This window comes from Ambystoma mexicanum, chromosome 6q, assembly GCF_040938575.1.
Source record: "Ambystoma mexicanum isolate Mex_15411 chromosome 6q, UKY_AmexF1_1, whole genome shotgun sequence".
NCBI lineage: Eukaryota > Metazoa > Chordata > Amphibia > Caudata > Ambystomatidae > Ambystoma > Ambystoma mexicanum.
The window spans coordinates 93,791,539-93,806,914 of record NC_090937.1 but is presented as its reverse complement, the minus strand read 5'-3'; the positions used below and the strand labels follow the sequence as shown (position 1 = coordinate 93,806,914).

Below are 15,376 nucleotides of genomic sequence, written 5' to 3'. Positions count from 1 at the left end.
TTGGGGCAGGCAGCAGGGCAGTTTGTCAGAGGATGCACCCAAAGACATCCACGTCCTCTCAGCCACCCTGCACTTGCGTTTCAGGGAGGCAAGGTCAGAGTCACATCAAGAGTTGCACTTGGATGTAGGCTTCAGATAGATTCTCATGACAGGAGCAAGGGTGTCTAGGGTGTTAGAGATAGAAAGATGCAGGTTAGAGAGTGCTGTGTCAGAGTGTGAGTCAGCCACAGGAGTGGGAGCATCAGAGAAAGTAGAGGCAAAGGTATCCACTGACATGCTTCACGGGCCAAATGACCAAGAAAGTAGGTGGCAGTGCTGGGGTGGGCTATGCTAGTGGGACAGAGTGTCAGGTGAGAGGAAAGCAGAAAGTGGTCAATCCAAGAGAGAGTAGTGGTGAGAGGGTTAGAAAGGGGGATGTCTGAGAAGAAGAGACCATCCAATGTGTGTCTGCCAGAGTGCGTCGGACCAGAGGGTAGAATGGAGAGAGAAAGAGTGTTGCAGAAGTTGCAGAAGAGCCCGGAGGAGGGATTAGAAGCAGCCAGGTAGATGTTGAGGTGTCAAGGAGGAGACATTGTGAGATCGAAGCAAGGAGAAAAGAGGAGAGGTTAGCCCATTTTGAGAGGAAGAGGGCAACCTGGCAAGGTGGCCTGTAGATGGTGGCCACAGTCAGTCAGAGAGGTCAGGAGAGATAGAGAGCCTGCAGAGCAGGCATTCAAAGGAGGAGTAGGCTTGCATAGGAATGACAGAAGCAGGGACCCACTTCGGAAAGTTCAGAGCTACTCCACCTGCAGGTCGGTTGGTTCTGGGCTCGGAGAGGATCTTGTAGTCGTCGGGGAGGAGAGTCAAAACTTGTGACAGAGCTGGCCGTGAACCAGGTATGTGTGAGAGTGAGGACATCAAGGTCAAGTTCTTTGAGGAGGTGGCAGATGTCAGAGGAGTGTTTGACAGCAGAGCGAGAGTTTAGAGTAGTGACGTGGATGTGGTTGCCCCATTTGAAAGACTTGCAGGCTGGGGTACAAACTTGGGGTGCACCCAGCGGAAGTGGTAGAGGGGCCTCAGAGTAGGCAGAGGTGGTAGCAGGAGGTTCTCAATTTAAGTCCAGATTTTGGCTTGTATTCTGTGAGATGTTAAGAATCTCATGCTATTGAAAAATGTGTGTCTCGAACTGCAGTTCTCTAATTAAACCAGAAGCTCTCAGTGCCAAGACCCAGAAACCTCTGGTGATCATGAAGAATGGACAGGAGGAGTACGAGGTGCATCGTATTTTGGACTCCAAAAAAAGGAAAAGGTGGCTTTGGTATCTCATTGAGTGGGTGGGATACAGACCAGAGGACAATTTGTGGCAACCAGCAGCTGCGGTCATGCACCAAGACTGGTGAAATTGTTTCATCGTTTGCATCCGGATAAGGTATGGACCTTTGAGAAGCCCGAGGAAAGGTGGGCTACTGTGAGGAATTGGGGCGTGTGGGGGCTAGCTGCATCCATGAGGGACTGTGTGGCCAGAGACACCACACACGGGCTAATAAACCTTTGCGTAGCAGCGTGCTGAGAACCTGGACCGCGTTGGAACTACAGTTCCCATGAGGAAGCGCTGTGCATGGAACACAGTGCACGTTGAGCGTCATGGGACAGGAGGCTTAGTCGCTCCTCCTTGTACTGTGCTGCTTGCTGGTGATTGTTTGGTGTGCAAGCACGGGTTGAGGGGAGGAAGCGGATGCTCTATCGAGTGCTGGAACGGAGAGTGAGCAGGACTATACACAGGTTGAGGTCAGGATGTGCAGAGCAGGGTTGTCTTCCCCACTGGCAATTTTCCTCACTCTTCCCGGTGCGGCTTATGACAGAGTAGCACCATTCCCCTTCACACCATGGGCATATCACCGTGTGTATTGGAGAGCCTGGGGCGACCTCGGATGGTGCCCCAGGCATGGGAACTGTTGGCCTTTTTTCACATTTACACATTTTCTTTGAAAGCCTGTGAAGGAACAGGTAACATGTACAGGGAAAAACATGCAATTGATAAGGAAATGGCTATTTATGTTGTCATTTGAGCATCCGGCATATTTCGGACAAGTACCAAAGCATTTATGTTTTGTCTGTTGAGCTTCTTGCCGCTAGTTATATGTGTTTGTTACCAATATGACCGAAGTACATGTGCTCAGAACATTATGTTGTGTTATGTGTCAGCTACATGTGCTTCAATGCCTGTGCAGCTACACTAGGGTTAAACTGTTTGTAGGTCAGGTGGAACAAGTGTGTGAGAATTACAAGTGATTACAGGGAAACAGGAGCTAGACCTGTTGTGCTAGTCAGGAGACAATGTGGTATTCAGAGTGGTACTGATGGTATGTTTTTCCCCTCAAACCCCTTATCCATCCAATCAAGTTTCCTAGCCCTCTTACCAGCCCATTAACACTTTAACTAATTCTAAAATGAATACTTACTTGTTTAAGAAGACCTCCTATGGAATTCTGACTTTCCTGCAAATTAACCCTATGCTGACCTGCCTAGAGCTGGCTCCTACACCACTAGGGCCCCCTCTTCTGTCTCTGAGAAAACTCATGCTATAGACTAGGGAAGGACTTTATAAGATAAGGATTCTGTCTTGAAAAGTATACCAAGAGTAAAATTACTTGCTAAAGAAATTTGTGTGGTAACTATAATAGAATATGTTACAAAGTGTCTTTAAGTTTATACTTGCTTTTGAGTTGCATTCCGCCCCTCTAAACAGTATAGGAGTTTTTTTTTACTTACTTTGAATGGCGTTTCCCCCCTTATGAAAAGTAATAAGTATGTGTACTGTTTTATTATTTTCAACTGAATGAGTGTAAAAGCTTACCAATAGTGTTTACCTACCTTGAAACACATTGGGCCTTATTACGAGTTTGGCGGTAACCCGCCAGTGCTAACAGCGGGTTGCTGCCGAACTCGTAACACTGTTCTGCTGCTTGATATCCCGCGGCCCGGGTTGTCAGGCTGTGGAACTTGTAAGTCCCCATTCCTGCACCGGCACTGTTGCCAACGGTGCTGGTGCTTCTGTGAAAACCAGGTCAGACCTGCCGGAAGCAAAGGCCCCTGCAGGCCTACTTGTAGTTTGGCAGTCCGGAAAGGAACCCTTATTTCCATACCGCCAGACTTAGAATGAGACCCATTGTGTCTTTCTGAAAATGTAAGCTTTTGCTTTCGCTGATCTGCTCGATACCGATCTAAACAAGTACTAGTCTTCCTCCACCTCATCTTCCTCAACCAATACTGTAACCATATAGCCTACTTCTGTGCAACACACAATCCCACCAGCTACCTTGCAAGCGATAAGAGGCTGTTAATCCATATCTTTCAAAGACAATAGTACTCTGTATACACTACAACACACCACTCTGCAGGGCAGAGCAATTTCAAAATGCTTTTGAAGCTGTAATCAAGGAGCTTGAGAAACACTACCCCCTACCTTAGACTTAGCACACGCACAACATCTTCCCCTGTCCACCTGCCCCTCCATATTACTGCTTGGTGCCTCTTCCCTCATTTCCCTCCCCACATTACTTTTTGATCAAAAAAATAATAATAAAGAACAAAAGAAATTAAAAAAAGGTTCCTTTCAGAACCACCTTTCACAGTTAAAAAATAATCTTATAGACTCCATCTACTTTACATTTCTCAGTAACGTAGATAGATTCAATAAGATGTTCCAATATTTCCATTAGCATTTTGTGCTATGCTAATGGATATAATGTAGTGTGTATCCCCATTCAAGGGGCTGGAATGGGGGATAACAGCCACCAAATGATGGGCCTATGCGAAGTGAGGGTGGTTAATGAGGGCTCCGGACCGTTACCCCCATTCCATCCCCTGAAATGTGTGATGAAGGCCATTAGCATCCCGGTTTGCGAAAGCGGCAACCCAGGGTGTTAAAAGGATTTCCTTTCCTACAGCGGGATGCAAGCAGCGCCCTGCTCTAGGAAGGAAAATCCTTTTCCAAAATGGCCACAATGGAAAGGGAAGGCGAGGCCCCGTACAGAGCCTCTCTTCCCTTTCCATGACAGCCTGTGGGAGGCAAAGAGAAGGAGCAAATGCAGCAGCAGCATTCACCACCACCGAAATACATTAAGTCGGGAGTGGGGATGAAAAAATAATTTTTAAAAATGGGACGGAGATTGGGGAGGAAGATGTCGGCAGGGACAGTCGGCCGTCAGGCGGTTTGGAATGCAGGATTGTACCAGCGGTTCAAACCTGCGCACCTACCCACTTGATTGGCTGGCTCCCCCACCCAGAGTGCTAATGTACAATAGTATATTAGAGAAAAATATAAAAACAACAAACAATTTTCTATCCTAAATACTTTTCTCTAGCATACAATAAGGACCATAATCGATGGACCTTTATAACAATCCACAGTTTCCACAGTCCCCTTCCCATGCCATGGATCATTAAAAAACCCAGATGGCACGTGAGCACCATCACACAGGGCAGCCCTTCTACCCTTTTTATTTTATATTTGTACCACTCCCTCAACGCCTCCTTTCAAACAGTCACACATCCATCCACCAAACACTTCCAAAAACTGTACCTATAACTCTATGACCATATTAAGCATCCACACACCAACTGCCACTTAATCTTTTTCGAAACCTTTGCATCTACATTTCCCGTACTTACAATAAAAACTGTACACAATACTCCTATAAATGCACATATGCATAGTACAGGGAGATAGGTGCATAAATAGAATGGGTAGTACGGATGGGCAAATTTTCATGAGAACGCAGGAGGGACATGCCAAGGTGGTACGTCACTGGGTAACTACTGGAGCAGAGAAGTCCCAAGGGAGGGGTGCATCTTAACCATAACATCCCTTTAACAACGTTTTTTCTGTCACTGTAATAGGTTTTTATAAGCGAAAATGTTCCATGGTGTTACATCACTATATAAGTTATTCATAATTCCTCTTTTCATATATGAAAAAGCTATAAACCTCCTTTAAGAAACACATTTTTTGCGTACACATACTTATGTATGTTGTTAACAGCAGCGCATGCTGGGGATGGAATGCATTGTTCAATTGCCTACGGCATAAGGCTCCACCATGACCACAGATGAACGAAAACACCCCTACTCTTCACTGCACCTACCCTGCATCCTAGCTCAGTGTCTCCTATACCCCAATAATGTAACCAGTGGCCATTGCTCATGGCTTGCAACCATGGGCAGTCTCCAAATCCATGGGGTATGGGCTTCGGCCATGCCACATTCCCCAATGAGCAACTCAGAGTACACATTTGTGTTTACCAAGGGCCAAGCCCACTACCCAGGAAATATATGCAAAACCATGCTTTCCAATTCTTGCTCACCATCCTCCTGCATATTTGCTGCAATTCCATACAGCACTTCAACCTATATCCACAAGCAAATTATTTTTTCCGAAACTATCCCAATTTTAAAAAACTTTACCACATAGCCGGCCCCTGCTGGCCATGCCCACTTTAACCCCATTGCTGGTTCTTCAGTCATGGCCAGTGGCAAGATTGTCCAGGTCATGTCTTTAGGCCATGACCCAGACAATGTGGCCACTACCCATGGCCACAGGCTATACCTCAGTTGATACAAGATATAGCACTTCAAAAAATAAAAACACACATTTGCAAAAACCATCCTTTCAGGTCCTTGCCAATGCTCCAAATCCGCCCATATTTTATTTTTTCAAAAGTGTCAAAATGTACAGACATACAATAGTCATACATTAGCCCCCACTTGACACATTACATTCAGACTTTGCACAAACATTCAAAGTTAGGTCTATAATCTTTCTAAAAATAGCAAAAAAGTGATATGCCGTGTAAAAATGTTGCCCCCTTTTGACTTGACAAAATCCCACCATACTTTGCAAAAACATTCCCATCTAGATCTAAAATACTTTTGAAAACCTTTGTGCAGATTCATCAAATGGCACCACATTTGATATTCAGTGGATGTGGGAAGTCATGACCAGCTTAACTCGGAACGCTTCTGTTGATGTCCCACATAATGCCATTTGTAAGTCATTGTGAATTCCTTCTCTTATAGTATGTATGTGCTCATGGGCTTTGCAACGGGAACGCGGCGAGTTAAGCTGGTCATGACTTCCCACATCTGCACAACTTAAGTGCACCTTAACTAAGGTTTTTTCAGTGAACTTCAAGGGTTTTGTTATACCATTGTTTTTTACAGGCCACTGGCCATGGCCAGGGCCAGGGCCTTTCGCCTTGTTCACTGTATATGTTCCTCCAATATGTTTCTTTTGGACATACTAGGTGGCCATAGCCTTTGGTTGTGGACACTCTATATGTCTTTTGGGCCCATTAGCAGGGGCATTTGGCCATGGCCAGTGAGCACAGCATCTGGCCGTGCCCACTGTATCTTTTAAAACACTACCTTTCTTTCCCACTCACTAGCCAAGGCTTTTGCTCCATGAACTTTGGCCGTTGCCCCTTTACATGTTGCCTCAATAGCTTTCTTCCAGTCCCACTCGCCATGGCCTTTGGCTGTGCCCACTCTCCATATTGCTCCAATAGATTTCCTACATGTGTCCATTAGTCATGGCCTTTTGCCATGGCCACACCACTAGGTTTATTTTGGGCACACTAGCCATAACCTTGGCCCCTTGTGTGAGAAACCTGAAGGTGCCTCACCTGCTGGTCCCCGGAGATCTGTCGTCCAGGTGGCCAGGACATGGCCATCGCTATTGGATCCAGTTCTTGGGGGTGGACCAGTGGGGGCAGGATCACCTGGGCGAGGGATCTTCGGGGAGTGGATGTGGGACACCAAGGGTTGTGACATAGTGTCCCCTTCCCAGTAACACCTTTTCTTCATCCTACCCTGTAGGATATTTAGAAGCTCTACGCCCCTCCCTTTTCCCCACACAAACACTTTTACACTATAACAGACAACAGACTAATACCAGAGCCATTTATCTGACATATCTCCCAACACACGGGCCAGGCAGAGTCAGGCAACTGACAATAACCATGCACATCTGATGGCCCTTTACCTTCCCCACAGTGGTAAAAGGCAGAGCATGAATGCACAGTTCAATCCAGGCCGCATGCAAGAGGAGACAGCTACACCAAGCCGGCAGTTCAAAACAGAAGGAAACCAGTGATACCTGGAAGGACAACAAAAGGGTTACCCTATCCCTTTTGAACTCAGAACCACAAAGCCTCTGAAAGGGGACTCATAAGACCAGGAGTTGGAGCTGGCGTGCAAAGCAGCATCCGACAACAGTACACGGGGGCCTCCTGCATTGATGATGCAGGCGGAGAGGCAAGCTGGCTACTGTGGTACTATCCTTTACTCCAGAGATCAAAGAAGCCAATGGGTTCAGCACAGCTGGCAAGTCAGAGGAACCTGATAGCAGGCTGAACTGTGTTGAGCCCAAGTTTGCAAGTAGCAACATTTTGAAAGCAAGGAATTTGCAAGAGACAGACATTGTGTTTGCGTTTGAACTTTTAAAGTCCAGTTGAGGTTCAGGTGCAGAAGGGTCCAGCACCACGTGGGTGCTCATTCGAAAGGCTCTGACTGGGAACTGTTTATAAACAACAAGAACCAGAAGACCCTAGGAAAGGGTGGCATAAGGTGTCAGAGTGGTCCTACAAGGCTTACGTCAAATCCCTTGTACAATCAAAAGTCTCTGACCCATTGCCAAAGGTAAGCTAGGGGAAGGGAACGCTGCTTTCCAATAAGGTTGTGAACTGTGAATTGTGGCAAGTGTGAACCCAACAGAGGGATGCCAAGCTAGGAGAAGGAAAACCTCGCTTTCTGTGAAAATGAGCAATGCATGAACTGTGTTAAAATATCTGAACTGTGTTAAAGAAAAGCCGTAGTGAGCCCGATGGAGGGAGGCCCAAATTGCACGAAGGATCCGAGCCTGACGGAGGGAGATCCTGGGGGCGAAGAGCAATCGCTCAAGGTGCAAGATCAACTAGAGAACTTTTTGTTTGTTTGTCATTGTGAAACACCACACGCCTTCTAAGACAAAAGACTTTTGCAAGAAGGAGACTTAGACCCTAGAGGGTTTTGATATCATTGAACTAACTGTGAACCTCGTGCTGACGAGGCCAAGGAGTGTGCTGTGCTCGAGAGTCCCGCCTTGTCCTATGCTTCAAACGCGGGGAAGGGAGACCCTGCCATACCATCCTGAACTATCATATGGTGCACACTTTTTTTCTGGTGAACATTGTCCCACACTCTTTTTAATTTAGTAGTAAGGATTGGCAATAGTTTTGTTTTTAGTATAGGCCCTTTTTATTTGACAAGACACCACTAGGACTGCCTTGTTATTTGATGGTCATAGCTTACTCCAGTCTTAGATTTAGGTTTAGATTAGGCATTTCTCTCACCCATTATAAAGTTCAATAAATATCCTTGGGGGGGATTGCCGGTATTACCAGCACCGGTAATACCAGTGCCGGTAATACTGGCTGTTTTTTGCTGGTACTGGCCTGAGTTACCTCTGGCTCTTGACTGGAGGTTAATCAGGTGACCACCACCGGCAAACTACCGGAAACGTGGCAGTAAACAGAATTACCAGCACGTTAATTCCACACCTACAAACTTATAATGAGGCCCAATATCAATTATTAAAATGAGTGTTACTTTAGCAATTATCCCCCTCTCCAGGAAAGCTCTATCATGCAATAACGAATGCAGAATACAACTATTCACACAGAACCTATTTGAAACCTTGGCATATGCATGACATGACTGCTGACTAAAGGGTTTCACACCTAACCTATTGTCAGCTGTCGCAGTAAAGATAATACACCTATCCAACCTACACTTCCTTCAACCTCGTCACATACATAAAATTACTGTCCTCAACAAATGACTACCTACCAGATAACATTATTTCCCTTTCGACCGGTTACCAGCTGCTAGACACCATCCTTTTTTGTACCTTTCACATCCCATGAAAGGTTGATGCTTGTTGGTCCTTTGATCGTTTTACCTCCAACTTTGCCCAAAACCCCAGAGGTTTGCAAAAGCATTCAGATCAGAACTTGACTTAACTTTAAATAGTTTTGTGTTCACCCAACCCGGCTTAACTAGGTTAACCTCAGTGGACATTTGTAAAATCATATAGGGATGTGAACAGAATTGTTGGTGGTTAACTGTCAACAACAGTAATATACTCTGTCGAGTGGTTACAAGTGTGCCTGATAGACAATGAGAGTGAGTTGTCTATGAGGTTATTCGGACTGCTGAGGCACAAATATACCCATTTTTGACAGGCACCCATCTACAATTTTATATTGTGCATCTTTTAACCCCATTCGCAAAGACAACCGGAGCAAAACAAAAAAGAAAATGTTGAATTGCTCTACTTTGTGGACATGCCAATGGAAGAGGACCACTTTATCACACTGGCACTATGCCAGAGCTGGAGGATACAACATTAGGACGCATCTCTTGGCTCTAATGTCTTCCTTTTTAAAGATTCTGCACTCTGCAACATTTTCTACCAAAGAAAGCTGTTCATTACCCTGGAATCTGCCACTTTGGTCAAACCCAGCTCTTTTAAGATCTGATCAATTCGTTCATCTTTCTCTTTCTGTCGAATGGATCGTGGAAGCCGGAGTGCAGCCGAGAACTGCAAATTTTCTCTCACTGTTAAGGTTCCCATGACAACATCATCCTTGGAAGAAAAGATAAAAAATACTGTGTTATTGTTGTGAGTCTTGCAACAAAGTTTAACTTTTATCAAAACGGCATCTCATCTGGCACAGGAGTATTTGCGTGGAATAGACTGCTCAGTAGAAAACTGAAAGATATTTGGGATTTTTTTTGTAACTTCTGTTTTTTTAAAGAAAATGTTAACTTGTTAGCAACATTTGCAGATCATTCAGTCATTGCTACTAATTTATTTATTTTATCGTTTGCTTGTTAGGCACTTATACAGCAAGTAAAATACCATTTCAAAGCGCCCACAGGGTGGAGGGAGGAACAAGCCAGTGAAAAAAATTAAAAACACAATAATTAGTAAGAGCAGTGGAGGGAAAAGAAGAAAGGACGAACCTACCATACCTTGTCAGTATTCAGAATGTGCAAGTGTAACAAGGAAAAAGGGCAGTGGGCGTAATTCACCACAAAGTGCTTGGGTTGATGAGTGCTACAAGGTCAGGGGCCACGTTAGGAGTAAGTGCGAACCCCCGAGGCAGAAGGAGTGCCAAGGCAAGTGCCTGGGGTAGACAGGAGCTGGGAACTTTGGGTGCGGAAGGTCAGGGTCCCGAGGATGCTTAAGCGCTCCGGACACCAATCACAGCAACTGAGGGATTAGCAGAGAAGAAGGGAAGGTGGAGGTGAAGGTGAAGAGGTAGGTCTTGAGGAGCTTCTGGAATTTAGGAAAGTCCTTCTCAAGGTGCATGGGGGAGGGGGGAGGAGGATGTGCCATAGGAGGGAGCCAGCTGAGGAAAGCGATCGACCACCGACCACCTACCCTCTGTTTAGCAAAGCGTGTTATACACACAGTGTTGGTGCCCGAAGAACGAAGTGGTCTAGAGGGAGAGTATTTAGAAAGACAAAGTAGGAGATAGTGTGGTCCCCGGGCACAGACAGTCTTGTGGATGATACAGAGGGATTTGAATTTTATACGTGCAACAACTGTGAGCCAATGAAGACTTTTTAGGGCAGGAGAGATGCAGTCTCTGGGGTTAAGACCAAGGATACGTCTTGCTGGCCTATTCTGGATTAGCTGGAGGAGTCGCAGAGTAGAAGAACGTAGATTCAGGAGGAGTCTATTGCAGTAGTCAAGCCTAGAGAGAACCAGGGCTTGGGTAACATTGAGCCTCGAGGGAAAAGTGAGAAAAGTGAGTGTGAGGGAGGAAGGAGAGAGAGTAGTCAAAGAGGACTTCCAGATTTCTGGCTTCAAAAGAAGGAGCAAGAAGAGACCCCATGGAGGAGGGCCAGAGTGAAGGGAAGTAGGAGGGAGCAGGGGTCCCAATAGGGAGGATCTCAGTTTTACAGTCGTTCAGGCAGAAATCGTTGGAGGTGCACCAGGACTGGATGGCAGATAGTGAATCAAGGATGATGGAGGGTGCAAGAGGAACAGCAGGAAGTTTGAAAAAGAGTGGTATGTCATCTGCGTAACATTGGAAGTCGGAGGAGAAGGAGGGAATGAGGGGTGCAAGCAGGGCAAGGTAGATGTTGAAGAGCCATGGGGAGAGGATAGAAACCTGGGGGACACCACAGTTGGAGAAGTAGGAGAGGAGAAGGTGCCCAAGAGGACTTGGGAAGAGCAGTCAGTAAGGAAGGATGTCAGCCAGTCCAGTGCCCGTACCGAGATACCAAGGGTATCGTGGAGCCTATGTATGAGGATGGAATGGTTGACTGTGTCAAATGTAGAGGAGAGATTGAGAAGGATGAGGACAGCAGGGGAGTTGGAGTCCAGAGATGCAAGCAGTTCTTCACTGGTCTTCAGAAGAGCAGTTTCCGTGCATCTAGATGCTCGGAATCCAGATTGATGGTCGTGGAGACCATTACCAAGTTTGGTGTGTGAGTGGAGTTGGGGTAATGCCAGCTTCTCCAAAAGCTTACCCAGGAAGGGGGTGATGGAAATAGGGCAGTAGTTGGCAGGGCATGTAGGGTCTGCTGAAGTTTTCTTCAGGAGTGTGCACACAAGGGAGTGCTTAAGTGAGGAGGGGCAAGATCCAGTGTCAAAAAAATGGTTGCTGGCCAGTTTGTCAGAGGTTGAGCCTGAAGTTTGCCACTTCCGTTCCGCTGACCTTCCCTTTCATTTCAGGGCCTCAAGTTCGGAGTCCTACCAGGTGTTACGCTTAGAGGCAGGTTTCAGGTGGATCCTCATGACTGGGGCAAGAATGTTAAGGGTATTGGTGATGGAAAGGTGGAGGTCGCTGAGAGCAGAGTCAGAGGTAGTATCAGAGATAGGGGGTTGAGGGAGAATGAAGGTGGAAGCAAAGGCAACATCTGACACTCATTTCATCGGGCAGATGTTAGTGAACGAGGATGGAGGGGCTTTTTGGGGGGGCAGTCAATGGGGACAAAGTGGGCCCGGTGGCAGGAGAGGAGAGAATGGTATGACCAGGACAGAGGGGGTATTAGTGGCGGGGAGAGAGAGGTCAGAGTGTGTGAAGGCATCCTGAGTGTGGCCACCTGAGTGGGTTGGCTCAGAAGGTAGAATGGAGAGGGAAGGAGGTGCAGAGGTCTGTGAAGAGTGGATGCAGAGCCAGGGGAGTTCAGTTGGATATTGAAATCATCCAGGTGGAGGAGATTGGAGGTGGATGAAAGTAAGGAAGAGCAGAAGTCAGCCCACTCAGGGAGGAACAGGGTGGTGGTGGTGGCGCCTGGAGGCCTCAAGATGGTAGCAATGGTCAGGGTAGAGATGGGAGAGATGACCAATTTGCAAACCAGGTTTTCAAAGGAAGAGTAGTGTTGGGTGGGTATGATGGAAGCAGAAATCCACTCAGGGAAGAGCAACGCCCCCACCCCCTGCCAGTGCGGTGAGATTGAGGCTTGGAGGCAGCACATGATTGAGTAAATACAGTCGTCAACCAATTAATTGTTAGACACCTGCTGCATAATTGCTGGAATATGTTAAGGCAAGTACTATTTCCATCAATAATGTTGCTCAATTTGTAAATTGTGAGCAATATCTTCGCATACCTAAGCACTAGCATTTGAACCAGGTCAGTGTTTCATTGTGGAGCAAAGTGAGATCTCCTCCTGTGCACACTCTTGTGGACTATTAATATGTTGCCAAATGTTGCGATTGTCCAAGTCCACCATGTTGCTCCTAAGGCTCAACAGTCCATGGGGAGGAATATCCAAGAGACACGGTGAGCAGACTACAGCAGTGCGCACCTATGACCTAACTCAGCATTTAAGCCTGGCAGGGGGGTGACTGGTCATGTACAACTATCCAGTGTATGAAGAAGATTTCACAACACAGCTAGGATTCAGTTCTCCAGGGCAGGCTGGGAAAGTACCAGTTCAAGAGATGAGGGCAGAGGAGTCAGATGGGCCCTGCCTCATTGAGGCAGAGGAACGTACTTCTCTTTCCTTTGCCCAGATAAAGTCGAAGGACTAGAGGCATTGTGTGACACCGATCTCGGGATTTAGCAGGGCGTGGTGTGAAATTGAGAAAATGTACAACTGAGGTATATTTTGCAAAGAGGATACTTGGTCTACAGGAGTGTTCAATGCAACTAAAGAAATGGCCATTACCTACATCTTTAGGAGGTGATTTGGGATGCTAGAGTAAGAATGGACCCTAGTTCCTCATGGCTGTTGTATTCCATGACAGTTTGCATACTCATGACAGTTAAAAAAATTGCAGCTTATATTTATTTTCTTACCACCTCTGTGATACATTCAAGTCTAGCAGTAATGCCTGTAGCATTATGCCAACAGCCTATCACCTCTAATTGGGAAAACATAAGACACCTCAAACAATACTTTTCTGAGGTTATCCTGTCCTCTCCTCCCTCTCCCATCGTCTTTTTCGGCTATTTGATGCCTGCTATATCTCCCACATCTCAAAAAAAGTGATTGTTCCTAAAGAATCCTTTAGGAACTCCCGTCCCCTGCACACTTTCTAATGTTTGAAGTTCAGACCAAACATTCAAGTAGCTAATCAATAGTTCATATTAACCATTTGGTATAATTGACAATTTGATATATGAAACTCTCTTTTTCAATATTTCGGTAAAACACAATATTTTATTATACAAATAAAGAAGCCCAACGCGTTTCGAGTCACAAACTCTTCTTCAGGGGCAATATCACAATTCATCAGTTTTCTAGAAAGTAGAAAAGAAACATCTTCATGTAATATTTTACACAGTAATTTCAACAATAACAAAGTAACTATTTTTTAACAATGATTCATAGGACCCCGCATCCAACAGTGATCAATATTAAGTCTGCAATACAAATAATACCTCTAATTAGGAAAAGAAGTAGAGTCTCGGTGGAATGTAGTAAAAGAAAATAGATAAACACTTACAGCGATAATGATGTCCTACTCAACGGTACCGGATTCTTTAGGAACAACCACTTTTTTGTTCTTACATATCCAACCTAGATGCCATGGTTGAGCCTTTGCCCCCGCACCTCAAAACTCCATATAAACATTATAGAATGTCTTCAACAATACCCTTGCAGGTATTTAATCAAAAGAACCTTTAATATAGGTGTGCCTTAGTGTTATCTGCTGTTCATATCTCCCACATCTAACACACCCTCTTCCTCCCCTCTCCCTCCCTCTGGTCTTGCTCCAGCAAAGTTCTTCAACTATGCTCTTCTCTTGCCTCCACCTGTATCCCTTCTCCATCACATCCTTCGATTTCTTCTCCAGCTTCCCAATCCCTAATCTCCTTCCCTTTGTCCGATTCTAATACTGCTCATTGTCTTGCCAGTGCTCATCCTACTGCTTCTCCCTCTGGCCCCCTGCCTTCTGTTCTTATCCATAAAGTCTTTCCACTTCTCATAGCTTTCTTGACTTCCCTATTTAATTCATCTCTTTCCACTTCTACCTTTCCTGAAGATTTCATCCCATTTCTCTCCGGTTTTCTGTAGCACATCTTTTATTTTCAAGTCTCTTATCTTGATCAACATTATCTTCTTCCTTTACTCCAGTGTGGTTTTTGTGCCTTGCATTCCACTGAAACTGCTGTACTTGACATCAATAACCCATCCCTCTATGTGTGTCACGCTAAACTACCATATATTCAGAGGTTCTGGAGGATAGCTCATGGGCAACGTGAAAGCAAGACAACACAGAGTAACACCGGTTTGAATCCCAGCCCCGCACTTAGAGACTGGTCTCTGGTATTAAGCGCATATTAAAAGATGAATTTATTATTCTCATCCTCCTTGATTCTCTGCTGCTTTTGATACTGTTGATCACCATGTTCTTCTTGACACACTTTCCACTCTAGGTTTCTAATACTCTGTCCTACTCTGGTTTCGCTCCTATGTGTCTTATCAAACCTTTTCCATCCATTGGGGTAGTAGCCACTCTCCCTCACTCCCTCTTCAATTTGGTGTTTCTCAAGGTTCTGTTCTAGGATATCTCCTGTTCTCGCTCTATAACTCCTGTTTTTCCTTCATTATTGCCTACTTTGGTTTCTCATTTCACTTCTATACTGATGACTCACTCATCTATAGGCCTCAATAAAAGTTCAGTGATGCAGGAAATAATTGGTGCTAATTTCATTACCACCACTCTTTTGGGCAGTAACACAATTACCACCATTATTACTGCACCACTGAGCTACAACGTTGACCTTTAAATGCAAGATTGTGTTCTCTAGCATCACAGTGAAGGTAAGTTAACCACTTTGGGACCCATTTAGAGTCCACCACATTTATTAACAGTAACGGAATTACC

At 45.5% G+C, this 15,376-nt stretch overlaps 1 protein-coding gene across 2 annotated transcripts in view; it reads right to left on the bottom strand.

Annotated features, from left to right (window-relative positions):
* The window catches only part of LOC138515803 (broad substrate specificity ATP-binding cassette transporter ABCG2-like), a 570,220-nt gene that overhangs the window by 287,004 nt on the left and 267,840 nt on the right, over positions 1–15,376 (bottom strand). For both annotated transcript variants that reach the window (XM_069630538.1, XM_069630539.1), the window contains exon 5: positions 9,512–9,664. In XM_069630538.1, coding sequence (XP_069486639.1) covers positions 9,512–9,664 — 153 coding nt within the window. The remainder of the gene's footprint in view (positions 1–9,511; positions 9,665–15,376) is intronic.